The sequence below is a fragment of the Pyrus communis genome, chromosome 1 (assembly GCF_963583255.1).
Source record: "Pyrus communis chromosome 1, drPyrComm1.1, whole genome shotgun sequence".
NCBI lineage: Eukaryota > Viridiplantae > Streptophyta > Magnoliopsida > Rosales > Rosaceae > Pyrus > Pyrus communis.
This window is the reverse complement of record NC_084803.1, coordinates 4,344,407-4,371,550: the sequence shown is the minus strand read 5'-3', so window position 1 is coordinate 4,371,550 and position 27,144 is coordinate 4,344,407. Positions and strand designations below refer to the sequence as shown.

Sequence of the window (27,144 nt, the reverse complement as noted above, 5' to 3'; positions counted from 1 at the left end):
TTTTTTGTTCGTTTGGTTTCAATTTATGAATTGGCAAACCATGAGTTGCAATTAGAAAACCATGATCTAACTTCGATACGATCAGCAATTTCAAACTTGTGATGACATTCTCCCTTATGTTGAAGAACTCAACATTCCAAAAAGGTGCATGGAGTCACTTGCCACAAAAGCATCCACTGATCCTAATTTGTTTGGGTGGCCTATCAAGGAGCATGGCGGCCCCATGCAAAGTCCTGGTGGGAGTGTCCTGTGGAATGGAATAAGTACGGGGGTAGACCAAAGAAATCAAGTTCAGATTGGTGGTACGAATTATAGACCACTTCCTTGCCAAATTACAGGAGGAGCTTCCTCCCATCAAATCTAGCTTCTAAAAATCAAATAGGTGTAAAAATAAATTCACATATTGAATTGGGTTTATGGGGGTATATTAGGTATTAAATTTGGGTTTAAAGAGATATTAATAATTTAGTTAAAAATTAAATGGGTGCAAAGAGTAAGTTGAGTGTAAAAATAAGTTAGATGAGTTTAAATAAAATTTCCTTAAAATAAGTGATGAGAAAAGAGAGCGGAAAGAAACCCACTAGCGATTCCATTTATTAAACAAAAGGTTTTTTTAACCAAAATGATCTTTTAAGATTAGTATAATTTATAACTTTGGTTCCTGAGATTTAAAATCAATAGAAATGATCATGAGTTTGTTCACCATCAATTATTTTAATCATTTATAGAAAATTATATTAAATAAGGACCAAAATAACAAAAATATCCTCAATTTAATAAACAATAGGCCAAATGATTTGATAAAAAGTTGAGAGTATTTTTGTTATTGTATCCTTATTTAAAAATAAAGATTTTTCATAGGAGAACAAAATGATTAATAAGAGACAAATCTTAAGGACCATTATAGCTAAAAAGTCTAAACAAAATGGGGTAAAATTTTGGAATTGGTAGTCATTTTCACTATTCCATTTTTTTTTTTTTTTGTTCCTTTTTCCCATTGTCCTTCTAACATGTTTCAGAAATATCTGCAATCGAGTGAATAGCTCTACAAACTAATGAATCTGATCGAATCGAAAAATGTACGTGTCGCTTAATTTATCCAATCCACATGCTAGAAAACCATCTAAAAAACTTGAGGAGAAAAAGATGATGAAGCTCGATAGCACATTTAGCTATCTCCATACAACAAAGTAACTTTGTATAATTTATTGTGAATTCAAGTAGAACAAGAGCAAGAAAAACCACAACAAAATCTCCCCAAAACCCAAACACCACCATCACCACATTGAGGACAAAATTATTTCAAAACAGTAATCAGTCGATCACGGCACAATCTTGAAAGCCTTCATCTTATCAATCCAAGTAACAAACGAATTCCTGGAATTTCTAAACCCCAAAAACCCATGCTCCTTACTCTTGTTCATGCTGCACAACAACCCTTCTCCGCTCAACCAAACATCCACAAACCACCACACTCCCACCTCCGCCAGCTTCGTCGGCTGCAGCTCGTTCTCCCTCACTATCTCCTCCCACACCTTCTCCTTCCCCTTCATCAGCTCCACCAAGCTCAGCCTCCCGCCTCCCTCATCAATCCCGTACTCCTCTATCCCAAACTGCTCCGCCAGCACCTTCCATAAATGCTTCCACTTGAACACATCCCCGTTGTTGATATTAAACGCTTCATTTTTCGCATACGGGTCCACCGCCGCCCATATGTGCTGCTCTGCTATCAGATCCGCATCCGACGCCACCGAGTAACAGTTCCACGCCGCTTTGCTTCCCGGAAACTTCAGTGGCCTCCCCTCGTGCTTGCATATCGCGGCGTACACGCACAGCGTGCCAATGATGTTCATCATGCTGTAAGGGGAAAACCCGAATATCGCATCGGGTCGGTGCACCGACCAAGTCAAGTTCTCCTTCTTCGCCACCTCCGCAAACAGTAAGTCCTCAAGGGTGTAGTAGAAATTCGGGGCGTCCAATCTGGGCAGATCCTCCGTAAACGGTGGTTCGTGAGGTTGAATCTTGCCGAACAACTCGAACGGCCCGACGTAGTGTTTGGCCCCTGTCTGGAGGCACACGTGCTGGAGCTTCGGTGCGTTCGGTATAACGGAATTCAGAACGTTGCGCAGCATAACGGCGTTAGCCTCGCAGTTCTCTGCCTCGGTGGATCGATTGGTCCATGTGACGTAGAAGATGTGCGTTACGTCGGTTATCGGAGAGAGCTTGGTTTTGGCATCGTCGGGATCGGAGATGTCGCATTGGATGTACTCGACAGGGTGGTCGGCGTTCCAGTTGGGGCGGGGACGGCGCGCGACGCCGTAGACCTTCCATGGGCCGCCAGGGGTGTCGGAGAGGGGAAGGATCTCGGCGAGGCTGTTGCCGACTATGCCGGTGACGCCGATCACGAGACCCACGCTCTGGGGAGTTCGCGGCGGTTCCTCTTCATCGAATTTTTTCTGCAAAAATGGGAATTAAAAAGGGTATTTAGGAAAAAATAAATTAAAAATTGGAAGGGATCGATGCAGGAGGAGTTGTGGTTGTGATTGCCTTAGCAGCGCCAACAGCTCCGGCCCACCACCAGCTCATGATCTTGGATTTGGAATTCTCTGAGAAATTGTAAATTACTTTCACAAGTTTTTTGATCGGATTTCTAACTTGCAGTCTTCGATTTACAACATTTCTGAGCCATATACTCACAGGGAGTTGCGGTTGCAATGTCTTTATCCTCTAGATGATTAATTGTGCCATGTATTAACACTTCCGTGGAGGCTTTATCTTATTTTGTTCGGATGAGATTAAGGCCCAGCTCCAAGCCCACTCCCAATAATATAAAAAATGCCTAATCGGATAAACGGTACTCATGGTAATAAGGTAATTAGAAGATAAGTCATATGGTTAAAAAATTAGGATTTAAGTCTTCGTGGTGATACTGTGTTAGTAAATTTAGTCCAAAAGTAATTTTCCGTTAAATGTCCATTAAATTGGTCCCTGAAGTCTATATATTAGCAAACTGCATCTCCAAAATTACAAATCGTTGCAACTTAGCCCTTGTATGAGGCGGACTGTCTGGCCGGTGAAGCACATAAAGAGACTATTTTGGCGTTTTAACAAGAGCCATGACAAAGGCGGCAGCCCCCACCCTCCAGCGTCAGCCGCAAGTTCGTGACATTGTTCATGGGCTACAAGACTTGTCCACATTGTAGCCAACATGGATCTTTGTCATCTAGTTATCTGTGTTATTTGTTTTTTTTTTTTTTTTTTTTGTCAAACGATAGATTTTATTAGAATAACTATTAACGGAATTTAAACTCATGCCGTCATGTAAGGATTCAATACATTTATTTATCTGTGTTATTAAATAACACCTTATGCTAATGAAGATTTAAAATAGAATTATATAATCATGCAATCAATAATAGTAATCATAAGTTTCTAACTTTTGTGGAGTGAGAGTAAATAGTTAAAATTAGGATAGGTTCAATATGCTGACCGGGATGCAGTAAACGAACTTATATTATCTTTCCTCCCCTATATTCTCCTTACATAAAAGATGAGTAACGAAACCTCTTAACATTTTGAGGGACGCAGGACCCTGAAACCTAATGTAATGCCTTATCCAGCTAGTCGAAATCATGCATTTATGATTTGGCATGCGGCGCATCTTGGCCTCCCGCGAAAAAGCTTACAGCAGGCGAAATTCCCGCCAATGCCCGAGATGTTCAGTTGACTCCCTCTTTGTGGGGATACGGACCCCTACTTCATACTCGTACTTCTTATAAATGACGTATATAAAAATTGTAATATTTTATACTGGATTGTTGTACTTTAATACTATTATGCGACTTTCACATTTGATGAAATAAGTACGACAACGACTTTCACAATTGAGGAAATAAGCACGACCCAATATCCTTCTATATAAAAGTTGTAATAATTTCAAATATTTCTTTGCCTCTTGGCGGGAAAAACAAATTACGTAAGTTCTATTGAAAGGAATGCATGGGCTGGCCCAAGCCTGCAAGGGGTACAGCCATTCCGTAAAGGGCTTCATTTGAGAGCCGACTGGCCCGCGGTTCATTTTAGCTGGTTTGATAAACAAACGAAGAGCGGAGAGTGTTAAGCACACCTCATTGCAGTCGGACTCGGACCCGGTCGCCATTATTGGAGGCTCGTAGGTATGTCCCTCCTTGATTTCACATGAACTTCGGCCACTCAAATTCCCGATTAATTTGATTATTATTCACTTAAATTTACACTGAATATGTAAATGCTGAATCTTGATCTCTAGTTCCGACCTGCAAACAGCGATGGTGCTAACCAACTTCAATGGAGCTGGAGTAGGATTCGGTACGATTTCAGGAAGCTTATTGGGTTATAATCTTTATGTGCGATGAGGTCGTGACCAATTCAGTTTGTTTTCTTCAAGATTTGGTGCTGGCTGCGGTTTCGGCGTTGGATGGGGTTTCGGAGGTTAGTTCCTTCTCCCTGTTCGATTTTGATTGCATTTTCCAATTCATCTTTGTGAAAATGTTTAATCTTTATAACAATTCGAACCGGACTGTGAATTAGAAGAATTGAAACAGTTTTTTGTGCTTATTTTCGTAGCATAGTTTTGTATTAGTTGGGCATTTCTATAAATTGTTACAAGTTTACAACGTACGCATCTAGATGCATATTGTGCAGCCACTAGGCAAATGGTGTCAAAAGTGAATATAATTGCGGTGCTTGAGAAAAGAATAAAAAACTTTCGAAGTGTGTAGTTCGCGTATTGTGACTCCTGAAAGGACCAATTCTCAATGGTTGAAGTATGGATGAGGAGGAGGAGGTGGTGGTGTTCTGATCACCTTATCATCTTCGTGAATCTTGTGTTTTTGTGGTCATTTGACGGTGTCTCTGTCCTATCTTTAAGAAAAGGAAATTTTGTAGCGACTCGTGAAGGGACAGTAAGCAGATGATTTCATTTGGTTCATCCTCTACGTGCTTCTTCACTGTCATATGTAGTTGGGTGAACATTTGTTCAAGACTGATGTGATGTAAATGGAATCCATTTTTTCTTGGAGGGAGGGCAATTTAATTGAAAGGAATGGTAGGTGGTTCTTCTCCGTTATCCAGAGTGAGAAATTTCAACGGTGTCTATCTCCCGATTGAACACAGTTAACCCTGTTTACAAACCTCAAAAGCATGCTAATAGTTGGATGATTATCAATTGACTAGTGTTTACTTGATCATATTTTGTGCTTAGTATTTGTTCGCCCCCATCAACTAGTATTAATGAATTGTCATGCTTATTTATACTTATTTATATGTGATCGACCGCGAAACCACCAAGTACTAATTTGTTTTCATACTGACATGTTATACAACATGTTTTTGCTACAGGCACGCCTTTGAGCTTCTTGGGCCTTGGTGTACGTAAGGTATACCCTTTTCCTTTTAATCAAACCGGATACTCTCGTTTATAGTTTCAGAATGTATCGGATCCATGTCAGTCGCATCATTATGTGTACATCATTATGGGGCTTTGGCACCGCCTTTGGTAGTCAGTATCATTCATCTGGGGTCACATCCAGGGCATAGACTTCGGCAAGAAGGAACATGATGATGCTGTACAGAAAAGCAACCAGGACATTCGTGCCTCGCGATGGCTCTTCGTCACGCCATTTCCTCATCATTTCCGTGTCTGAACTCGTAACTGCAGACCCAACTAACGTCGCTACGCAAGCCGACTTAGGGTGCTAATGTAGAGAAAAAGGGGAGGATTGTTTGATGTATGCAATACTTCAATTTGAGTTTCTAGAATATCTCTCTCTCTCGATTCCAAATGAACGCCGCTTCTACCTTACACAACTGTGTTGGTCATATCGAAAGTAAGCTTAAAATTTCTATATGTTATAAGCTACAGAATCAGTACCAGTACATGAAGTTACACGAAAGAGAAACGAAAAAATTATATTACGAGATGCAGTAGCACATAGCGAATATCTTTCGGCTTACGATTTTCTCTGATATTGCTTGTAGTTATAATACAAGAGAGTTTTCCCTCCTTCAAAGGTATCAAAATTGGAGGAGGAAAACAGCAAAACAAAAGTGGAATCCTTTGACGGTTCTCTAGGTTGTGCTCACCGCTTGGCACTTCAACAATGTGTGAGAATAATGTATTCATTTGAACACAATATTCCTACTTCTATGTCCATCGATTGACAGATTTCTCCTTGCGCTGTCGTGATCTACCACAGCTCAGATCGCACGCAATGCTATTAAAACTGCAAAGAACGAAAATGCCAAACTCATGAATACAAAAATACCCGTCAACAAGAATTGACAGAAAAAGACAGACTCGGTTCATCACGACAAACATTTAAAAAAAAAATCATTCGGAAGATGAATTAGCTGGGTAAGCAACACATATGCTTAGCTATTCGGACAAACATTCATGTCCAAATTGCATCTCAACATTGGCAGGGTTTTGTGAAGCTTACCAATCAAGAAAAGGAGAATAACAATCCAAAGAGCTACGCGGGCAGGCCAACTATATTGCATATAGTACTGAGACCTTTGAAGTTGTCTTTGAATAGCTCCGTACCAGCCATACAATGGTTTATCGTAACATTCATCGCAACTATCCAAACAACTCTTATTTTTTTCAAAGCAAGCATTGATGCCCTAAACGGAAAACAAGAATTTTAATCATTAGTAACACAATGCCAAGGATGTAAGGTCTCGTAGTAAATTAAATCAAAGGAGTACAGCATACATACCCTAGTTAACTGAGTAGATGGCAACAATGCAGCATCAGCGTCTTCATGACAGTCCACTGCCTTCCACTTCCTAAAACCATTCTTTGACCACTTCAACTTTGATGCGGTTTCCATGGAACTAAGAAACCCAGACATACTTGGAATCTTTCGTACAGGATGCTCAACCATCATAGCAGAAGTACTTGGTACGTATCCGTCGTCGAAAACTGCAATCTTCAAGGCACCAATGTCAGCACTAGCACTAGCTGTCCTCCTATGCCCATGTGGCTTCTCCTCCCTAGTCTTCTGGGAGCCCAGCTCAGTCGAACCACATGAGTTCTTCGAACTACCTGGTGCCGTATCTCCATCTGTCATTCGTGGGTTTTCAACATCCCTGTCGTTACCCTTGGCAATAACTTTCTCTTCAGATGCAGATGGCCCAGAAAGAAAAAACGCAAGTTCATTGCACTCCCCTTCATCCAAACGCACCCAAGGTTGAGTAGCCTTGCCCTCAGAAAGGGCAGCCTCCTTTAACGATTTTTCAATTTTGGAAACCTGATCCTCGATGGCAACAATGAATTGATGGTGCCTGTCTCTTGCGTCTTCACATGACCTTCTCGCATAACTTGACCTGACTGCTCGTACAAACTCCTCTAACTGCATTGCCACCAAAATTTCAAACAATTATTCACTACACTGATACGGGCCTAATACCAATTCATAATGTTGCTCAGCCTAAAGGGCAACAGCCAAAGCTGAGGGAGCATAGAAAGAAGAGGACCTGCCATTTGGTAGTTCCAAGAGTTGTTCGCAGATCCCTGCCAAGTTCCTCAGGATCCCACATCCTGGAAGCGTCTTTCCTGGCGTGGATCCATGTTCGATGTGTAGATTCCATCCTTCAGAACCACATAAAAAACAAATTAACATACCATTTACAACAAAAACTTATCATCCTCAGCATTCAATTCAATGCACATTGCATTTGAAGAACAAGTGCAGACAAAAACCCCAATTCCGGTTTTAAAAGCAAACACATCGCGGATAAACACCGATTACTCAATGGGTTATAAACAAATTGTAAATGTTGACAACATGTGGAGGAAAACAATAGAAGATAAAATCGTAATTCATGAATTCTAATTAATTGGGGACCAAAACGAAAAAAAATGTGCTGAACGTTGCCTAAAGATGGGATTTGATTCAAATGAGCTGGAAGCTATCAAATTACAGATGCAATTCAAAATTGCAATAAACGTAGAAAAATTGAAACTTTATTTGAAAAAAAAAATACAAATTGATGGACTTATGTAAAATTGGAGCCCAATAAATAACAGAAACGAACAATGAGAAATGCTACCTGTCGGCGGATTCTTGAACTTCCTCGGCCGCGGGGAAAAATGGATCTTTCTCCCACCGATCAAAACCTGACGTCATTAGTTAATCACCCCAAATTACCAGCCAATCTTGTTTTATTCAAACAAAATACAAATGAACCCTAGCTCGATAAATGATTAAATCCCAAATGAATTCGAGTTCAAAATTGACAGTGGAAGCAAATAGAAATGAGAAATAGACAAAGAGGGTAAAAAGAGAAATTGGGTGAGGAGAGATTCCGTTATTTCGGCGATGCAATTTGGATTTGCAGGTGAAACAAGATTTGGGTTGGGAGAGAGAGAGAGGGGGGGGGGGGGGGGGGGAGGGGGGGGGCTTAAAATATATAAACAACGATTTTTTGTATTTTATCTAAAATGCTGAGGACTGTCGCGGGTTTATGCGAAACTCCGCGAATAATTGGGGTTTCTAGAAATCCCAGGACGATGTCGTTTGATGCAGTTCAGAGTTTTGGAGAGGGGTCAAAATTGGTCGATTCGATGGCGATGGCGATGCGCCACCGCGTACGTGGATTGTGTTCCATTGACGACTGCCTTGGCTTTTATGATCGCTACTTCTCTAGTTTAACAATTTTCTTGACTATTTCCTTTTTCTCTCAATCGTTTTCCTTGCCCATTTTTGCTATTGAAGAATGATTTTATAAGGACTTGAATTGAGTTCATTCTACTTAAAAAACAACGATGAGTTGTTCGTGTTTGAGTATGCTGATTTTAATTTATGACTATTAATGCATTGTCGTGTTTTACTAGCTCTACAAATTGCTTTGCTTAAGCCTAATGTCTAATCAAATGTGTGTTGAATTTGTATACTACAAACTTAATGTCAGCGTAAATAGATGAGAAGTGATTTTCGTATATTAATTTTCTCTTAATACACACTTTTGCTTATTTATGATTTTTTTTATTGAATAAACCAAATAAAATCAATGAACAAAATAATCAGGATGACATTTCCAAAAAGGAATTTAATGGTGTCGGCATGTTCCAACTTGTCATGCGCTTCAAGCTTTCAACATAGCGAAACTTTCACGGTTAAAGTATGAAACGTCCGCTCCGCCTTATACCCACATGCATCGTCAAGTAAATGAGGTTGCCTGCCGCCTAGCTCACTGTGCTCTTCATTTTGGCCATAATTGTACTTGGTTTGAAGAACCTCCGTATCTTACTTTTGATCTTTTGTTGGAGGGAATGTTGTTTGTAATGTGTAGTGTTTGCTGCCTGCCCTTGTAGCTCTTCCTTTTCTTCTTCTACATTTAGAGTATGCTTTTATTTTCACTCAACATTTATTAACGGTCTACTTATTTTCCACCCACCATTTATGCTGTCTCTACCCAGCAAAATTGTAGCTTCCAATTGTACCCTCAGTTTTACGCCTATAAAACACGCACAAGGATTTTCTAATGATTATACATCTAACTGCTGAATTAAAGAGAAGAAAATAATATATTTTTTGTGTTTTTTTATTTATTTTTTGATATGTGAAGTACCCACTTGAATATCGATATTTAATTTTTTTATCTATTTTTAGCCGATAGTCTTTTTGAATGAGAGGTTTTTTAATATGATCAGAACATGGTTTGGTACACCACAATTATACAAATTGTGGGACACTTGAAAAAAAAAAATTTCACCACTTGTGTAATTATATGTGATCCACCGTTATGTGTTCCGAGTATACTTAAAAATCTCTCCTTTTGAAGTGTTTGAGGAGTAAAACTGGACGTTCAAATTTTGTTGGATGAGAAGAGCACAAATGCTGGGTGCAAATAGAAGAGCGCACCCTTTATGAATGTTGACCACGGTTTTGACCAACACTACAGTGACACAGACATGGAAGAAGGCGCGCAACTATGCGAGGCGGCGAGGAACGGCGACACCGAGAAGCTGAAAGCTTTAATACTCGCCGGAGCTGACGTTACGTACTTGGATGGCGAAGGCCTCAATCCGCTGATGCACGCTGCCAAATTGGGCCACGCCGATGCCGTCACTGCCCTTCTAGAAGCTGGCGCGCCCAGGAACGCCTTATCCCCTTCCAGCCTCTCCGCAGGCGATTTCGCCATGGAGGCAGGCCACGAGGACGCCTACGATATACTCCTCAATGCCGGTACGTGCTCAGCATAGAAATTAGAAAATGAATGTAATTTGGATTTTCGTATGAATCAGAAATGAAAGTGTTGGATTAATGTGAGTTGAATATTAGGGATTCAAGCAGAATTGGTACTCGGAACGATTGCGAGGAGGGAGAAGAAGGACGGGGATAGCGATGGCGATTGTTTGGAAGACACAGTGAGCTTTAGAAAGGATAAGCTGATGGACTCGAATTGTAAGGCGGTGATGATGGCCCGGGAGCATCCGTTAATGGAGGCACACGCAAAAGCGGTTTGTTCCGGAGGTGGCCTTGTGTTGAATATTGGATTCGGAATGGGGATTGTGGATACAACCATTCGGAAATACTCCCCCGCTTCGCATACCATCGTTGAGGCTCACCCTGAGGTTTATCAGCGTATGATTCAAACCGGTTGGGCACAGAAGGATAACGTGAACATAATATTCGGTCGATGGCAGGATGTGCTACCTCAGCTTAAATCTTATGATGGTGGTGAAGTAGAAATGAGCTAATTCAATTGGCTGTTTAAGCTTCAATTTGTGAATTTATGAACTGTTTAGTTCATTTGTGCAGGGATTTTCTTTGACACCTACGGAGAGTACTACGAAGACTTGAGAGAGTTCCACCGGCATCTTCCCAAGTTATTGAAGCCAGCGGGATCTATTCGTTCTTCAATGGCCTTTGCGGAGGTAATGTGTTCTTCCATGTCGTTTACTGTCACTTGGTTTCACTAGAACTGCAGAATTTGGGTTACTCTACACAGTTCATTCCATTGCCCGCTAAGGATTGTTTAGGTAAACAAGTTCGGGAAGGTGTCAAACAAAAGTATTGGCAGCTCGATACTTATTACCTCCCTGTTTGTCAGTCTGAAGAGGATACAGAATGATAGTTGGACTTTGTTTTAGTTTATATTTTAGCTTTTTCGTTATTGTAACTTCAAGATGTTTCATTGTGATTGATTTCATGATGATTGCATTGGAGACAGCTCTTTGAATTTCTAGTTATATGATGATTTTTTAAATTTCCGTATGTCTCTTTTAAACTTCTAATTCAGTATAATTCTCAATATTTATCTCCAGAAGACACTAAATTAATGTGTTCTAGGTGATAACAAGGACAAAAATATAAAACTGAAAAAAAAAACCACAGATTTTTTATTTCACAACGCAGTACATTTATAAGCACCATATCAGCGACTATGGTTCAGCAGAGGAGCTGCCATCTCCCATGATCTGAAGGTAAATTAGGTTCAGGAATGTTGCTAAAGTTAAAACCAGCTGATAGCAATGGGCGTACTCACTATGTGTTTCCCATCGGACCATACCAGGCGGGCAAATATCTGTACCAGATGCCATGGCACTGGTAACAACCGTCACAGTATAAGTCTTCTTCTCATTTGCTTGACTGAAACTTGGTGATTTTGGTTCAACCAAGGTCTTCACTGACGTTGCGAGTTTTGGGTCTATAAACACAGAGACCTTGTATCTTGCTGGTGAACCAACATTGGTTAGAGTCCTTGTGTATTTATTGGTACCTGCTCCCCCGTTGCCTGAATTGGTGTATATATAAGGCATATATGCCAAATTTGACACCTGCTTCAAAGACGTGCTGTACCATTGGGAATGGTCATCTTTAAAACTTGCTGGCATATTGGACTTGTCCATGTGAATGATGTATGTCTTCTGCATTTGCTGCTCTCTCTCGTCTTCTATGCTTGCGGAGATGTGGGAGAGAAGCAGAAGCGCGAGTGCTACGGGAAGTATGAAAAGCGACATTCTCATCTTCTCAATCTTTGCTAGTCTGAGAGCTTCCGAGTTTCTGGTAAATATGGGAGTTTTTCTCCAGTTATTATCTTTCTACTTTGTTCTGCACATGAGAATTGACAGTGCCAGAGATTCCCTCCATATGAAATTCACGTGAGAAGATGGATCTATTTTCGCACAACAAAGTGTTCAATTTTTTTTTATTTTCCTCCTTTTTTTCGATATTTTAAAATAAAATATTTCCGTATGTTAGGTTTTCAATTTTTTAATTTCAAAATTTTGGGGCTTCTTGAGGATCAAACGGCCCAACGGCATCACTGCTGTGCCTGTGGCCCTCTACATTTGGACTGGCCTCGCGGGCCCCACGACAGAAAAGATAAAAGGGAAAGTAGGCTGACGTCAGCATTGACAGTACGCAGCCAAACGGTTGGGGAGGTAATTGACTTGGCGCTGGGTCGGGCGCCGGTGGAGAGTGGAGAAACTGTTTTGGCTTTTGGGCAACATTGGTGGCATTGCCCTCCACCAGTGGAAGTGGGATTTGATTCACATTTGCAGATATGTTTCTTGGACAGGACTGAACTAATATGCTCCATTCATGAAGGGATGTGGATAAGTGGTCCAATTCACATTTGCAGGTTTCAAGTCGTGTTCGAAATTGCAACCGACGTGTGGTGATTACAATATGATCCCCGGTGTTCTTTCTTTTTGGGGAAAAAAAGGGGCCCAGAAGTGAGAAAATGGGAGATTAGATCATCTTGTTTTAGTTACATATCATGTAAGTGAATACAAATTGGTAATTCTTTTCATTGCCCTTGTGTCAATTCCTTATACAGTTTCCTGTACAATTAATTTTCCATCTGTTCTTCTTTCTCCTTTTAATTTCAACTGTGAAAAAAAAAAAAAAAATCAATCGCCGATTGCTACGATACGAGAGGTACAGGATTATTTCACAACATAATTACTAAGAAATATACAATTGGGTTTCTTGCAGGAACCTCAAAACCCCTCATCTGAGTTTGAACAGTTCTTCAATGCTGTTAAATTATTTCCAGCTGAAAGCAATTGGACTACCTACTGTGTGTTTCCCATCGGACCATGCCAACTGAGCAAAGCTGTTTGTACCAGATGGCGAAGAACCTGCAACAAAAGTAACGGTATATGTTTTCTTCTCGTATGCTTGACTGAAAGTCAGGGATTGTGGTTCGACCGAAATCTTCACTGATGGCGCCTGCGAAGATATCGAGACCTCGTATGTTCCTGGGATACCCACATTGGTCAGTGTCCTTGTGTATTTTACAGTTGTTGATGCACCTGTCCCGCCCCCTTTGCCTGAAGATGTTTCTAGAGGAACAGCAAAAGACGGGTAGTTAAAATCTCCGAGGCTGTATTTCTTGCTTGTATCACAAGTGAAGTCTTTGTGAGTGGTTAGTTTGATCTGACTTGAGCTATAATTCAAGGCGCAGAGGAAGCTGAAGTAGTCCTCAACCACATTATCATAAACAAGGCCAGGGTCGAGGGCTGCCACCGGATCCACATGCCCAGCACCATAATCAAACGGCGTTGCAGGATTTCCAGTTGCTACATCTATGATGGGTTCTCCAGTTTTGTATGCTGTGTAGGATGTGGTCATGAGTGCAGACTTGATGGCTGCAGGGCTCCATTCTGGACGAGCAGCCTTGACAAGGGCGGCCAAACCACTCACATGCGGGCATGACATGGAAGTACCTGAAATGATGTTGAAGTTGACCCGCCTCTTATCTTCATTCAGTCCGGTTGGTCCAACTGCACCAGTCCACCCAGCAAGGATATTTACTCCCGGTGCTATTAGGTCTGGTTTCAGTATTTCGGGAGTGACTGGATTTGGTCCTCTGGAGCTGAATGATGCCACCACAGGCGAGGGCTGCACACCTAACTCCGTGTCTCCAAGCGCAATTGTGGCTGTGGGATTAGAATCGGAGGCAATATAGGTTTTTATTGCAGCACCAGCTATCGCACCAACTGCTGCTGTAGGCAGTAGATATGCATCCGCAACAAGTTCTTCTCCGTAATCATCAGTGTTCGCCAAAATCATCCCTAAGCCACCGGCCTGTTTCACCACCAAACTCTTTTGGACCCTAGGCGGTCCCCCTCGATCACATAACACAATTTTCCCTGCAACCTTTGCAGGAATCAAACTTTCAGGAGCGCATAGCTCGCCACTGGAGGAGTTACTTGCATCACGAGCATATACAAGTGGAAGTAATCCACTGGGTAAGGATGTTCCCCTGTAGAGCGATATACCTCTGAATTTCTTTGCACTTCCGAGGCTAACAAAAGCCGGGAAATCCCTGTCTAATGTTCCAGCACCGACTGTGGTTATCCAAGGCGCAACGTTGGACAAACTCCCCACTTCCGGCCCACCATTACCAGCTGAACACGACACAAGGATCCCCTGTGCAACGGCTGAGAAAGCTCCAATAGCAACAGTGTCTTTGTAATAATCAGTCAGTGGTCCCCCGATAGACAAAGATAAAACATTGACACCGTCTTCAATGGCCTTCTCCATTGCAGCTATGATATCAGAACCGAAACACCCACCAAGCCAGCACGCCTTGTATGTGGCCACTCGAGCCTGTGGCGCCATCCCTCGCGCTGTCCCCGAAGCATAACCAAAGAGGCTAGCTCCTGAAACTGCGGAGCCGGCTGCAGTGGATGAGGTGTGAGTTCCGTGGCCATCATCATCTCGTGGTGATTTCGATTCTGTTTTCACATCGATTGGTCCAAATTCAGCTTCATACCCTTTAGAGAAAAACCTCGCGCCAATGAGTTTCCGGTTGCAGCTCGAGGAGTTGAAGTTTGTTCCCTCCTCACACACCCCTTTCCAGCCACTTGGTACCGCCGCGAGACCTGTGTCATCGTAGCTTTTGATCTCAGGCCACACGCCAGTGTCCACCAGTCCGACTATCAAATCACTCGCTTTATCCGTCGCTGGTAAGAGGGCTTCGCTTTTTTCCAATCCAAGAAACTCGGGCGTCCGAGTTGTATGCAGCTCGTACCTCCTTTCGGGCAGAACGGACAGAATTCCCAACTGCTTCTCAAGCAGCCCAGCTTCCTCGGCGGTTAGCCTGGTGGCGAAGCCGTGGAATATGGTCTTGTAAGCGTAAAACATGTCGGCTGAATCCGACACGGATTTCAAAGACGAATCATACCATTCGAAACGATCATCTTCAAAACTTGCCGGCATTTCGGACTTGTCCATGTGAATGATGTAAGTCTTTTTCACCTGCTGCTCTCTCGCGTTGTCTTCCGCAATAGCGGAGACGTGAGAGAGAGCAAGAAGCATGACCGTTAGCAGAAGCATGAAAGTGGATATCTTCATCTTCAGTTTTCTGCAAGCTCTGAGATTTTCTGAGTTTTCAGGGATGAGAGGAGTGCTCTTCAGTGCCAATGGAAGTGCTTTTCACGTAGCACTGAGAGATTCTGTTTGATACGTCTCCTCTATTTAAACATTCTCCGCTTGAACACTAATGGTGGGAAATTAAAATCATATGAAATCAGATTTTCCTTTTTCTTTTTTATTTTTTGTTATTGCTTTGTCTTCTTTTTAACAAACTCTTGTGATTGCAAATTTGAGTCTTATGGTTTGAAAAGTGATTTGTTCCTGCATAATTGGTGTTGTTAAGTGGGCCAGCCTAAACACCTACAGTTGGAAAAAAAAAAAAAAAAACTAGTTAAGTATCAATAATGTTATTCATATTATGTTTTTATACCACATTTTTATACCATATTAGGTGACATCTGATGTGGACAGCCACATCATTTGAAAAATTTGTAAAACCCAAGGAAATGAAGGAGAAAGACTTCTCGTATACCACAATCATCATTTAATTAACTAGTTTTTCTTAATTATTAGTTTATTAAATAGTAAACTAAATTTAAAAATCTGATTAATTCAAATGATGTGGCTATCCACATCAAATGCCACCTAAGATGGTATGAAAATGTAGTACAAAAACATGGTATGAATAACATTACTTATTAAGTATACTTAATTAAGCTGGGTTTTATTAAGTTTGGTTAATCAGTAGGACTCAATTATTTTCTGGTTTTCTTTGCACATATTTCTACCACTGTCTTGTGAACAAAGTATAAAAGCCTAAAGGATAAGGTACTGCATACGCCTACTCTACCTAATGACGTTGTCAGATGAATGGATATTTTTCACTAAATTTGTCTCTGTGCCGTTACTTTTAGGCATGAGAAAATTTTACATGTAATTGGACGATGAGCTGAGTTCGCAGTATCTGAAGTCTATCATCGGATGGTACGAGGACAAGTTAAAACACATAGCGTGTGATACACTTGTAATACAATTATTTTAATGTCTTAGTCATATGTAAGTTTCTCTGATTGTAAATGGGGTTGGCTGCAAGCGACTTTGCTTCTTAATTTGGATTGTGAATTGGAGTTTTTGGACATCATAGAAAACTGATATTGACCTACAAACAAATTAGGTGTATAATGCTCTTTCGGTATTTATCGTCTAATTTTGATCCTGATAACCCTTCCACATTAAGGTAATCATCATCCCTTCATCCGATAATTGTAGTGGAAATCCAACTTACATTAGCATTAACATTAATTAGGCTATTGTGGGCTGCTGAGGATGATTATCTAGTGATAATAAAACCAGAGATATCAACATCGTATGCTAAATTCTAGTAACCAACTGACATTGTCGTCTTTCATTTGATATGAATAGATAAGGTTCATTGTAGATCCGTATAGTGAAACAAATGAAACATCAGTTAGTAACTAATATTTAGTATAATAACGTTTGTGCTTCTAGTGCCACTAAAAAATAACTTTTAAAAACGATAATTGATGCATTACATGTAAGCCTTGCTTTTGAAAATGTCAGCAATCATCAGCATATTGAAAATGAATTAATATTGGTCGTCTAATGTGACCATGCATATTGCATGGTAGTGGTAGAGATAGATAGCGTATATTAATCTAGTTTATCTTGTGCGAATTATGCACTAATACTAGTTCATACTTCATAATAACCTAACTTAAACTGTGGTATTTATTAATATAAAATTTAATCATGGAAGTAAAAGACAAGCAAGTAATGTGTTTGTATCCTTGATTGGACCACCTCCTCCTAAATCCATTAGCTGGAAAATGGACCTTACCACCAATAATCCATGAGTGGAAGCTCTCATTGGATTCCTCCTTATATGGTTTAGTGCTTAGCAGAAAGTTTGAAAGTGTAAAATTTGGCATTTGTAAGTATATCTTAAGTAGTAAAACATGAATTAATGGTTTGATGATGGATCTAGAACAAGATCATAAGGATTAAAAGTGCTAATTCGCATAGAGTCATCGAACCGGCCCAACTAGCAATCAGATCTATATGCATTATATGGATAGCAATTAAAGGATCGAGATCATTCAATACGATAGTATAAACACAATACCAAAGCAAACCCATGGAAATACTCCTTTTATCAATGAAAAATAGGCACAAAATAACTTTATTGCATTGGAAAAAGTATGTTGTGGACCTTTTTTAGTGAATTAAGCTAACTTCCAGTTTCAAACCAATATAGAATTATGTGAAATTTATGAGATTCCAACGAAGATGTGTTTGGATCATAAGTATCAAATCGAGCTTATATCATTTCATGTCGCATTCGATGGAGTCCCCGTTTTGGCCGAAATGATTGACAACATGTGATGGCAATGTGAACTTTGCTAATCAATTTGAAGTTGCGATTAGCAACGATTGTCACGATTTTCATATAATCAGAACAACGGTCTATTATTAATTACACCATTATTATTTCAACTTGCATTTAATCACCTACTAGTACAACACGGTGTGAGGACAATTAGTTTATCGATTGTCTTTTCTTTTGCTTATTTCCGACGTAAGATCGTTACAATAATGTTCAACAATGATATATCATGTTAAGGCAAGCAATAGTTTTTTTTTAAAATCTGTTTCCTTTAGTACAAGCAAGAAATTTGTTATTGAGTTGTGAAAGAAAGAATCACCAATCTAGCTAGGTTGCTTACGGAATCTTACTTTTGCGGCCCCCTCCATTGTTTTTACCTGCTTCTAATTGTCCCCATCGGATCTCTATCACTCAATTGGCATCTAGTTTCTGCTAATTATTTGCGCTATAAACCCTAAAATTAACTTTAAATTAATAGACTTCTTCTAAATTTCCCTTGTAATTTAAAACCGTCTACGTGCATTCTGTAAACGTAATTAAGAGCTTAATCACATGTGATAATCTAGATGCAAAAAGCTAACCGGAAACTGGTTGGCGATGCGTGCATGCATGAAGCAACTGCTACATGCATAATTAACAGTTATGTAATTTGTTGCTGAAATGTCATTTTCTCTCCCACCCAATGACTCCAAATAATTAATTAATTAGAAGATTAGAAGGTGGTCTTAATTAGTCGCTTATGTATGTTGCATTGTCTATTATCTGATTAGAACACACAACCATCAGTCTTCATAAACTCTCTCTCTCTCCCCCTTTCAATAATTAGCATCATATATTTGTTAATTCTATCAGCATAGAGAGTAATTTTGTTCATCATTGATAGTAATACACACACACACACACACACATATATATGCATATATTTATTTTGAAAAAAAAAGGGGGACAACTGATGGCAAACCACGGTTATCCACTCATATTGGGGTTGGAGGAGGTTAGTTGGGAATTACACCTTACTCGTGACCACGATCAAGCAGATTCATAGCTTACAAATTATCGAACCCTCCCTTTTTTCTTTAGAGAGTTGCCCTTTGCACTTTTATGTACTAGCATTTGCCTACACACTTTGTGTGCATGAACACATTTTTTTAGAAAATAAGAAGGAAAGTAGGAGAGAGAGAACGTGGGGGGAGTGTGAGGTATTTGTTTTTTGTTTTTGTTTTTATTTTTATTTTTAATATTGAAGGTTTTTTAACATCATCTGTAGCTGAGATTTCAATAAAAAACAGTAAAATTTGGACTTGTGAAATTACATTATTGCCCATCATTTTTTTGTGTGATAGAAGACTAATTTGTCTTTTCATCCTCTTTTGATTGACAAAAAAAATTTAATTAATTAGTAGAGATATGCTATTTTTGAAATTAACTCACTCCAGTGCATGCTCTTTTGCCGGAGGATTGCCGTCGCTCTAGGGCATCTCAACCTCAAACATTATATGGGACCATCAGCTCGTTGGTTCGCATTCTTTTTCTTTGGGGTTTTCTTCTAACCAGCGAGGCAAACTGGAAACAACCGACTAATTTATCGGGCTTCAGGACCCCATGATTATTTTGCTTTTGTCTTTTAGCTCAACAAACCTTTTCTTTTTTTTTCTTTTTTTAAATGAAAATCTTATTGTTATTTTAGACCACGTATAGCTTTTAATTGGGACCATGAGTATAAAATCTTCATGTAGAAACATACAGAAACCCTATCTGTGGGCGGCTCCAGCATTATACAGTCGGTCCGGGTCGGCTTGCGTTCAACAGGAAGTTTCCAACGCTCGACCTCACTCGCTACAGTCCGTACCATTATATGGTCACGGTGAGTACACGGGTATTAATTCCATCAAAATTTTCCTCTCATGTCCCACGCAGATAACAACTCATACAAAAAACTATTATACATGGACAAATGTCTTCGGATTTTTGTTCAAGACATTTGTCAATTAAGAAATTATTGTACACAAATAAATGTCTTGAACAAAAATCCGAAGACATTTGTCCATGTATAATAGTTTTTTGTATGAGTTGTTATATGCGTGGGACATGAGAGGAAAATTTTGATGGAATTAGAACTCGTGTACTCGTCCTGATCATTTAATGGCATGAACTGTAGCGAACGAGGTCGAGTGTTGGAAGCTTCCTGTTAAAACACAAATTGTGTGGAAACTACCGAGACTGTAAAACTTGTCTGACTATTTCCTGATACAAATGATAATTTACTTTAAACTAAAGTGAGTGGATAAAGATTTGAACTCAAATGCATAAAGAGGTTACAATACCCACACTTGCATGTTTAGATATTGATTTTTAAAATATGTATCTAACTTATTCAGATTTTTTTCTAGTGCACATCACTAAATACACACCTGAATAATAACCGTTAGATTAAAATTGACGGACATGATGAATTATTTCGTTTATACTTGCAACCGAGTAAAAAAACCCTTTTTTCTTTTCTTTTTATTTTTGACAGGAAAAAAAAATTTTCCCCTTACAACAAGGATTTGCAGGATGTAAAGCTCAGAAAACACAATTTTGCTACAATACGTGTCATGAATTCAATTCACGCCCATGGTGGCAGTGGTGGGGGCGGCAAGAAATGGTGGCATTTGTGGGAGCCGCCGCGAGCAGACCCAAATTTAGGTTGGTGATTTAGAGGGTTCAAATGTTGGTGGATATTTGAAGTCCAATTTCAAAACACATAAATCTCAATCTGAGTTTTAGGCTTTTGACCAGGAAAGGATTTTTTTTTGTTCCTGGAACCAACCAGGGTGTTGTCAGAAACTCAGATTGGAAATGAGCAGGGCCCAGGGGATGGGGAAGGGAGAGGGGAATGAGAACTCCAGGTGTCAGGTTGTAACTCTTCTACTGGGTCACAAGAACCCATTTGTAACTTGAGCTACAGTTCCATATTAGCCGTTGAGATTCATCTAACGGCTAACAAAAAAATGTGTACTTGGCCATGTACACTACAGAAGCCCTCCTAATTTGTCGCCTTCACCCGACCCAATTGCCCTCTTAGTTCTTATCTTTCAGGCCCATACATCTCGGTTTCTTTTTCTAAGAAAAGCCCAAATTCTCCGTTCTTGTTCGTTTTAAACCTCTAGGAAAGAAAAGGAATGGACCATATACTACTAGGCCCAATACAAGTATTGGCATAAAGTTCCAGAAGCAGAATTATAATGCAGCAACTTTGAAGCCTTGTGGTCATGCAAATCGCCATCACCACCAGAATCAAGCTGGCACCAGTCATCGTAATCACGCAGACCTGCAACCGTACCCTCCCCCCTCTGGCCAATCTGCTGTGCAACTCTTAGAAACTCATGCCCTATGATACACAATACGCCTTATAAATCTAAGGAACCTACCTCATTTCGTTAGGGTCTTTGATCAAAGCCCTCTCTGCTGCAGTGACCATCAAGGCCCTTCACAGTTTGTAAAGAGGAAGACTAAAACGTCATAGAACTCAGCGGTGAGCTCTCTTCTCTCTCACTCATTCTCTCTCCCTTTGCAATACTAATCTTTGGTATATTTTGCCTTTTGAAGGTACGATTGTATAGGAAGAAGTCATGGCAAGGAGCAACGCAGTTTCATGGAGCCTCATTTTCTTGGCTATGGGGTTTTTTAGTTATGTAGCTGTTGAAGCCACCAGAGAAGGGATTCAATGGAGGGCTCTGATAGACAAGAGACTTGGTTTGGAACATGGGATAAAGAATTCGCATGGTGAGGAGGCTACTACTTCTCGAGGGCTGAAAGTTGACGGTTACGGAGGTTATGGCTCTGGTGGTGGTGGGGGCTTTGGTGGTGATAGTGACAGTGGTATGGGGTATGATGGTAATGGTGGTGGATTTGGTAATGGTGGCGGATTTCCTAATGGCGGAGGATTTGGTAATGGCAGTGGAGGAGATGGCGGAATTGGGGCAGGCACAGGCCCAGGTTATGGTGGCTGGGTGGGTGGTCATGACGAGAAGATGAACAAGGTCCATGGAAATATTCAGTGATATTACTAGAATAAGATAAAATAACTATTCTCCAATTTAGTATGGCTATGGTGACAAGAAGCAAGAAAAAACAAATAAGTCGTAGTTCTCTTCTGCAATTCAAAGGTATTTCCCCCTTGTACCGGTAATACAGCAATTACATGTAATAAAGTTAGTTTGGTTTGTATACAAGGTGTGTTGTTCCACTTAAACAGAGAAAGATGAAGGGCAGGAAGAACAGATGCTACACACCTCACAGTTCAGAACTTGAATAAACTATGCTGACTGCACAAAAACGAAATTTACATGCCACCAATTGTGTGACCAACAACAGCAATGACATAATTCGAAGCCTAAATTGCAGAAGAAAAAAAAATCAACTAAAAATGTTGTAAAAAGTATACATGTCAATAATTTAACTTCAACCGCAAGGAAATGACAGTGCCAAGTAACAGAGACAAATCTCATCCATGCATAACATAATATGTACTGGGAACTAAGAAATGACCCTGTTCTTGGAGGGGTTAAGGAGTCAAATAGAATATTGGAGGGGTTAAAGAGTCAGTATGCAGTTCTCGGACTATTGGCAAACGACTCCCTTGCGTGTATGGTGGTGTATATGGAAGGGAAGAAACAACAAATGTTTTGAGAATAGCACCTGCGGTTAGGAAGATCAAGATGCAGAACAATGCTGTCATTTCAATGTAACGTTGAGTTCATAAAGCTACAATGGATGCTAAGATTCCTTATCATCGAATGTACGAATGATGCTAAGTCCGCGTGACTCATGAAGAACTAGGAACTACAAGATAAGAAAAGCAAGACAAGGGATAAATCCGAACGATATTAAGAAGCAATTAGCTGGAGCATTTTAAAGCATATGGCAAACTACAAAGTCTAAACAATCCAAGCCCAAGTAACATTTGAATAAATCAATCTAAACCATAACAACGGGATTATCAGTCAAGACAGTAAAAACAGAAAAATGTGTCTTCAGAAACAATGCAAATGAAATGTGTGTTGCTAGTAAGACTAATTTCGTCACGCAGATCACCAACAATATAAGAAACAACAACATGAATACGCTCTCATATTTCATTTCACACACATTGCCATTTTATCCTTGTTTTTCGGAATTTCCGCCCCTAATTAGTGCGATAAGTCATTGTTGTTGTTGATAACGGTGTTTTAGATATCTTGGTTGTATTTCCATTAATCTTCCAGCATTGAGACAAGTGAAAACAAGTACAAAGATATGGACAGCTACACAAATTAATTATATTAACAGAGGGGGAGAGATAATAGAAAGTCTAGTACCACTTGCCACACTCTCAACGGTTGAGAGCCGTTGGATACCTGCACATACATGGCCACCGACATTCGCCAACCGATCAATCGTGTCCCTCAGATCTCACCGCCGCAGCATATTCGTCATCCAGCTCACTCTTCTCAATCCCTTCCCAATCATCCTCGTCGCTGAAATTTCCCGATTTAAACTCACTGGCCGCCACGTGTGTCTTCTCCTCAGCTTCATCGGAATCCGCAACCCTAACCTCCTCCGATTGTTCGGCAACGACTTCGTTTCCTGCTGATTTCGCGCCAATTTCTTCCACTTCGCTATTATCCGAGCTTCCGCGATCAAACTCTATCGCTTTCTCTACCGACAGCTTGTCCCCGCCATCCGACGACTTCTCCCGCGATCCAACCGCTGCTGACGACTTCTCCGGCAATCCAACCGCTGCTGACGACTTCTCCGGCAATTCAACCGCCGCTGATGACTTCTCAGGCAATCCAACCGCTGCTGACGACTTCTCCGGTAATCCAACCGCCCCTGACGACTTCTCCGGCAATCTAACCTCCACCGAATCTTCCTCCAACACCTCCTCTGGCAATCCGCGGCCTTTTCGACGATCCTGCAGTGGCTCTGCAATCTCCTCAGCCCGATGAACCGTTTCCCCTTCGAATCGAACGACATTCAATTCTCCAACAAAGTCCACGCTCCTCTGACTCTGACAGCGAAAAGCACCTTCCACTTTCAGCCTCCTCTGTTCGAAGCTGACCTCCTCCGCACCAACTCTTTCACCGCCAGCATCCCCACCCTCCCCGAACTCCGCCTCAGATTCCCGGCCAGCAACCGCCATGGCGACGAGCTTGGCGACGAGGAACGAGAGGATCAGAGCCAGCGACGCCGTCAGAAACAGGTCCTGGACGAGCTCCATGGTGATTAATTACTAGAGTCCAAAATTCTGCAAACAGCGAATTGAAATCGAAGGATGAAAACAAAGGGAGATTAAAAGCGATTGGGCGATGAGTTTTAAAAAGTTAATTAATAGTAATAAGTCATGGACTCATAGGTGAGCAAAGGGAAAGGGATATTTGCAGAGCAGAGCGAAGCATATTCTGATGTTTTATTATTGCTTTCTTCGCTGCTTTGCCCCCGCCTCACTTTTTCTGACGGACACGTTTCCGTTACCTATTGGACGTGGTCAAATTGTCCATGCATTTACAGTCCTTGTGAAGCTACTTCTAACGACTCTGCACCGCTTCGGACCAATAATACGAGTTATAACTTTCTTATTTAGTTAATAATTGGTTTGATATATAGTTGTTTTGATATTCGTATCTTATACACGTCTTTCTTGTGAAGTAAGAAAAAAAATTTAGATTAATTGTTTTGTCAGTTTGCTAAGACGTTAACAAATGTATTAATACGGCATCAAAAATCATGTAACTAATAGTATTGTTGATATAGACAACATATTCATAAAAAAATTTAGAGAATTATTATTAGCATTCTTAAATTTCAAATGCACTTCTTAAAAGTGTTTTTGTTTTTTTTAATATAGAAAGCTTAGAATGCCAAATACCAATAACAATTTTGTTTATTATTAAAAAATATAAAATTAATTAAAATTAAAACTATAAGATACCATAACGTTTTAATATGCGTATTTATATTGTTTGACAAAAATAAAAAATAAAGAAAAAAAACTCTCGCAGAGCTTAAGCTTTTTGGGAGGTCAAATTTGTCTTTTTAGCGATGCGTTTTCGTTCTTATCCTACCCCATGCATGTGGGACGGTGGCGCTGAGCGATCGGTGGGTATTTGGAGGTTTGAATAACAGTTGGTGGAGTCATGTGAATTGTTGCTGCGCCTTTTTATCTTCGGCACAGGTCGTGGTCAGCTTGGTGGACTTAGGATTTCGACCTATAGGAGGGGGAGGGCACCCACTCACTCAAAGAATCAGGGTCTTTCTCACTTTTTTCGACTTTACTTTTGGGACTCAAGGAATCGGCCTATCGGATCATTAAGGTGGGGCTCTCTTGGGCTTTATAACTTGGGCCTTCTTTTGAGAGAGCAAAGTCTGGCTAAGAGATGGGTTCTATCGGGTCAAGCTGTGAAGTGATGAGTTAGGATTTGTTAATTGGTGATCAAGTGCCAAAAATTGGGTTGTGTCCGACGAGATGGTCAATAGGTATTCATTTAGTTAAATGAAGGTTAATTTATGTGTAAATATATGTTACTTGTGGCAATGAGTGGTGATGTTTGTGCTTGTGATGGTGATGATGGTGATATATGGAGTATGCAGGGGCACCCGCAATAAAATATTTAATGTGCATGGTTGAGGTGAGGTTACAATGGATGCTTGAGCGATTTTGCGTTCCTTCTCTCTCTTGAGTGGCATGGGACCTACCATATATAGGAGAGATTTATCGTTCCTTCTCTCTTTAATGGATGCTTGAGTAATTTATCATTCCTTCTCTCTCTTGCGTGGCATGGGACCTACCATATATAGGAGAGACTTATTGTTCCTTCTTTCTCTTGAATGGATGCTTGAGCGATTTATAGTTCATTCTCTCTCTTGGGTAGCATGGAACCTATCGTATATAGGAGAGATTTTTCAGCGTGCCTAGAATACGGACACACAAAGAAAAAAAATTTCTCCACTTGTATAATAAAGTATAACATACCAACTTGTGTTACAGACACATTAAAACCTCTAACGGTGTATCTATCTACAAGTATACATAGGCACTGCAATTTGTTGTGAGCTCCAACTGTACAAGTATACATCATCAGTGGCATAGCACTACGTGTGGTATGAATTCGATTGTTTTTTTACAGGCAAACGATAGGGTGAATTGAACTAAAAAAAGACGATAGGGTGAATTCATTTGTCAAGAGATTCTAAATGAAACATTTTAAAGATTATGGTGAAAACAAATTGTTTGGTCGGCGCAGCGTGAACAAAAACTTTCTTACACTTAAAGATGTTATTGTAACATCTCAAATTAATAATATAATATTAATAAAAAGGTTAAAAACACATAGCATTTTTATTGTTTTTAAGAACGTAGCAGTAAAAATTTAAAAACACATGACATTATATTATTTTTTAGGACGTGGGCATTCCAAGAACGTAGGTAAGTCCTCAGTGCGAACGGACTAAGCTGACCTAAAGGCTGAGGGGAAGTTTCTTGGTAGGCCTTGGATATATGTGGTTTCTTTTCTGGCTCCAACAACACCTAATTAATGAAAGTGATCTTTATGTGTCCCTTTCATCATCTCAACTTCTTGGCCATTCTTAAAACTAAAAACATTATTCTTATTCTAGCAGCAGCTTTAATCCTGTCCTAGAATCATTCAGAGACCAAGAAGAAGAAGGAGAAGCCATGGGAGGAGGCAACGGACAGAAGTCGAAGATGGCTCGCCAGAGGAACATGGAGAAGCAAAAAAATGCTGCCAAAGGTACTCATCATCCTTCCCATCTTCTTAGTTGGGGTTTGTTCAGAAACTAAATTGTGAATATATGGTCCATTTATATGAATCAAGAGAGGTGAAGTTGTGATGAATTCATCTTAGAATTCGATTTCTTTCTGTTCTCTAACCCATATTCTAGGCCACAAAACTGAAATATAGCTTCAGAAAGAGGGAATATATGAGTTAGTAACCGATTTGTGTATCTCTTGACACGCAGGCAGCCAGCTTGAATCAAACAAGAAATCAATGATAGTTCAAGTAAATGAAGCTAATTGGCACCGAAATTTCATTCTAGTTTGAGGATTTACGTTGTTTCTGACGCGAGGTACTGACTTATGATTGCAGTGCAAGGTGTGTATGCAAGTGTTTATTTGCACCACGAGCGAGGTGAAGTGCAGGGAGCATGCAGAAGCAAAACATCCCAAATCTGATGTGTACACATGTTTCCCTCATCTTCAATAATGAAAAGTTCTTGACCCGAGAAGAATAAATTGTAGAAATGTGTGTGTAGTTCAATGTGGAGGTTCTGCATAAAGATCCTTTCTAGACTCTTGGATGTTAATTAGCTGAAAACTATTTGGGGAATATGTTATAAAAGGGCTTGTTTGTTGATTGATTGAAGATTGTTTCTGGAATT

The 27,144-nt window shown here is 40.2% G+C and overlaps 6 protein-coding genes, 1 long non-coding RNA gene and 1 pseudogene across 7 annotated transcripts; 4 read left to right on the top strand and 4 right to left on the bottom strand.

Moving 5' to 3' along the window:
• Positions 1–1,177: 1,177 nt before the first annotated feature.
• On the bottom strand, positions 1,178–2,724 carry LOC137732297 (3-oxo-Delta(4,5)-steroid 5-beta-reductase-like). The gene is made up of 2 exons (XM_068471608.1): positions 2,548–2,724; positions 1,178–2,456 (listed from the first exon to the last, which is right to left on the bottom strand). The coding sequence occupies exons 1-2, from the start codon at positions 2,584–2,586 to the stop codon at positions 1,323–1,325; spliced, it is 1,173 nt and encodes a 390-aa protein (XP_068327709.1). The 5' UTR covers positions 2,587–2,724; the 3' UTR covers positions 1,178–1,322.
• Positions 2,725–4,039: 1,315 nt separating this feature from the next.
• On the top strand, positions 4,040–5,958 carry LOC137746761 (uncharacterized). Its single transcript, XR_011069907.1, has 4 exons — positions 4,040–4,175; positions 4,289–4,470; positions 5,380–5,417; positions 5,490–5,958. It is a non-coding gene; the product is annotated as an uncharacterized lncRNA (long non-coding RNA).
• LOC137746751 (uncharacterized) lies at positions 5,862–8,199 on the bottom strand. The gene is made up of 5 exons (XM_068486763.1): positions 8,095–8,199; positions 7,519–7,633; positions 6,759–7,394; positions 6,480–6,663; positions 5,862–6,263 (listed from the first exon to the last, which is right to left on the bottom strand). Exons 1-5 carry the CDS (start codon positions 8,169–8,171, stop codon positions 6,238–6,240), a joined length of 1,038 nt encoding a protein of 345 aa, XP_068342864.1. The 5' UTR covers positions 8,172–8,199; the 3' UTR covers positions 5,862–6,237.
• Positions 8,200–9,947: 1,748 nt separating this feature from the next.
• LOC137729199 (protein arginine N-methyltransferase 2-like) lies at positions 9,948–11,214 on the top strand (annotated as a pseudogene).
• A 1,546-nt stretch (positions 11,215–12,760) lies between these two features.
• On the bottom strand, positions 12,761–15,592 carry LOC137736455 (subtilisin-like protease SBT1.7). Its single transcript, XM_068475724.1, has one exon. It carries the CDS (start codon positions 15,354–15,356, stop codon positions 13,041–13,043), a length of 2,316 nt encoding a protein of 771 aa, XP_068331825.1. The 5' UTR covers positions 15,357–15,592; the 3' UTR covers positions 12,761–13,040.
• A 5,743-nt stretch (positions 15,593–21,335) lies between these two features.
• Positions 21,336–21,767, top strand: LOC137713752 (glycine-rich cell wall structural protein 2-like). The gene has a single exon (XM_068453104.1). The coding sequence runs from the start codon at positions 21,336–21,338 to the stop codon at positions 21,765–21,767; it is 432 nt and encodes a 143-aa protein (XP_068309205.1).
• Positions 21,768–22,823: 1,056 nt separating this feature from the next.
• Positions 22,824–24,177, bottom strand: LOC137740728 (acyl-CoA-binding domain-containing protein 3-like). Its single transcript, XM_068480550.1, has one exon. The coding sequence runs from the start codon at positions 23,963–23,965 to the stop codon at positions 23,138–23,140; it is 828 nt and encodes a 275-aa protein (XP_068336651.1). The 5' UTR covers positions 23,966–24,177; the 3' UTR covers positions 22,824–23,137.
• A 2,109-nt stretch (positions 24,178–26,286) lies between these two features.
• LOC137720037 (uncharacterized protein At2g23090-like) lies at positions 26,287–27,055 on the top strand. Its single transcript, XM_068459038.1, has 3 exons — positions 26,287–26,495; positions 26,725–26,765; positions 26,853–27,055. Exons 1-3 carry the CDS (start codon positions 26,420–26,422, stop codon positions 26,967–26,969), a joined length of 234 nt encoding a protein of 77 aa, XP_068315139.1. The 5' UTR covers positions 26,287–26,419; the 3' UTR covers positions 26,970–27,055.
• Positions 27,056–27,144: the final 89 nt, after the last annotated feature.

Bases quoted from the DNA above. Each gene is read 5' to 3' on its own strand.
- LOC137746751 (XM_068486763.1), bottom strand. From the start codon at position 8,171: ATGACGTCAGGTTTTGATCGGTGGGAGAAAGATCCATTTTTCCCCGCG. The intron at 6,664-6,758 runs GTATGTATGCTG...TTTTCCGTTTAG, and splicing joins CATCTACTCAGTTAACTAGG to GGCATCAATGCTTGCTTTGA. The intron at 6,264-6,479 runs GTAAGCTTCACA...CGTTCTTTGCAG, and splicing joins TATTCTCCTTTTCTTGATTG to TTTTAATAGCATTGCGTGCG.
- LOC137740728 (XM_068480550.1), bottom strand. From the start codon at position 23,965: ATGGAGCTCGTCCAGGACCTGTTTCTGACGGCGTCGCTGGCTCTGATC.
- LOC137720037 (XM_068459038.1), top strand. From the start codon at position 26,420: ATGGGAGGAGGCAACGGACAGAAGTCGAAGATGGCTCGCCAGAGGAAC. The intron at 26,496-26,724 runs GTACTCATCATC...CTTGACACGCAG, and splicing joins GCAAAAAAATGCTGCCAAAG to GCAGCCAGCTTGAATCAAAC. The intron at 26,766-26,852 runs GTAAATGAAGCT...TTATGATTGCAG, and splicing joins AGAAATCAATGATAGTTCAA to TGCAAGGTGTGTATGCAAGT.
- LOC137736455 (XM_068475724.1), bottom strand. From the start codon at position 15,356: ATGAAGATATCCACTTTCATGCTTCTGCTAACGGTCATGCTTCTTGCT.
- LOC137732297 (XM_068471608.1), bottom strand. From the start codon at position 2,586: ATGAGCTGGTGGTGGGCCGGAGCTGTTGGCGCTGCTAAG. The intron at 2,457-2,547 runs GCAATCACAACC...CCATTTTTGCAG, and splicing joins GAGCTGTTGGCGCTGCTAAG to AAAAAATTCGATGAAGAGGA.
- LOC137713752 (XM_068453104.1), top strand. From the start codon at position 21,336: ATGGCAAGGAGCAACGCAGTTTCATGGAGCCTCATTTTCTTGGCTATG.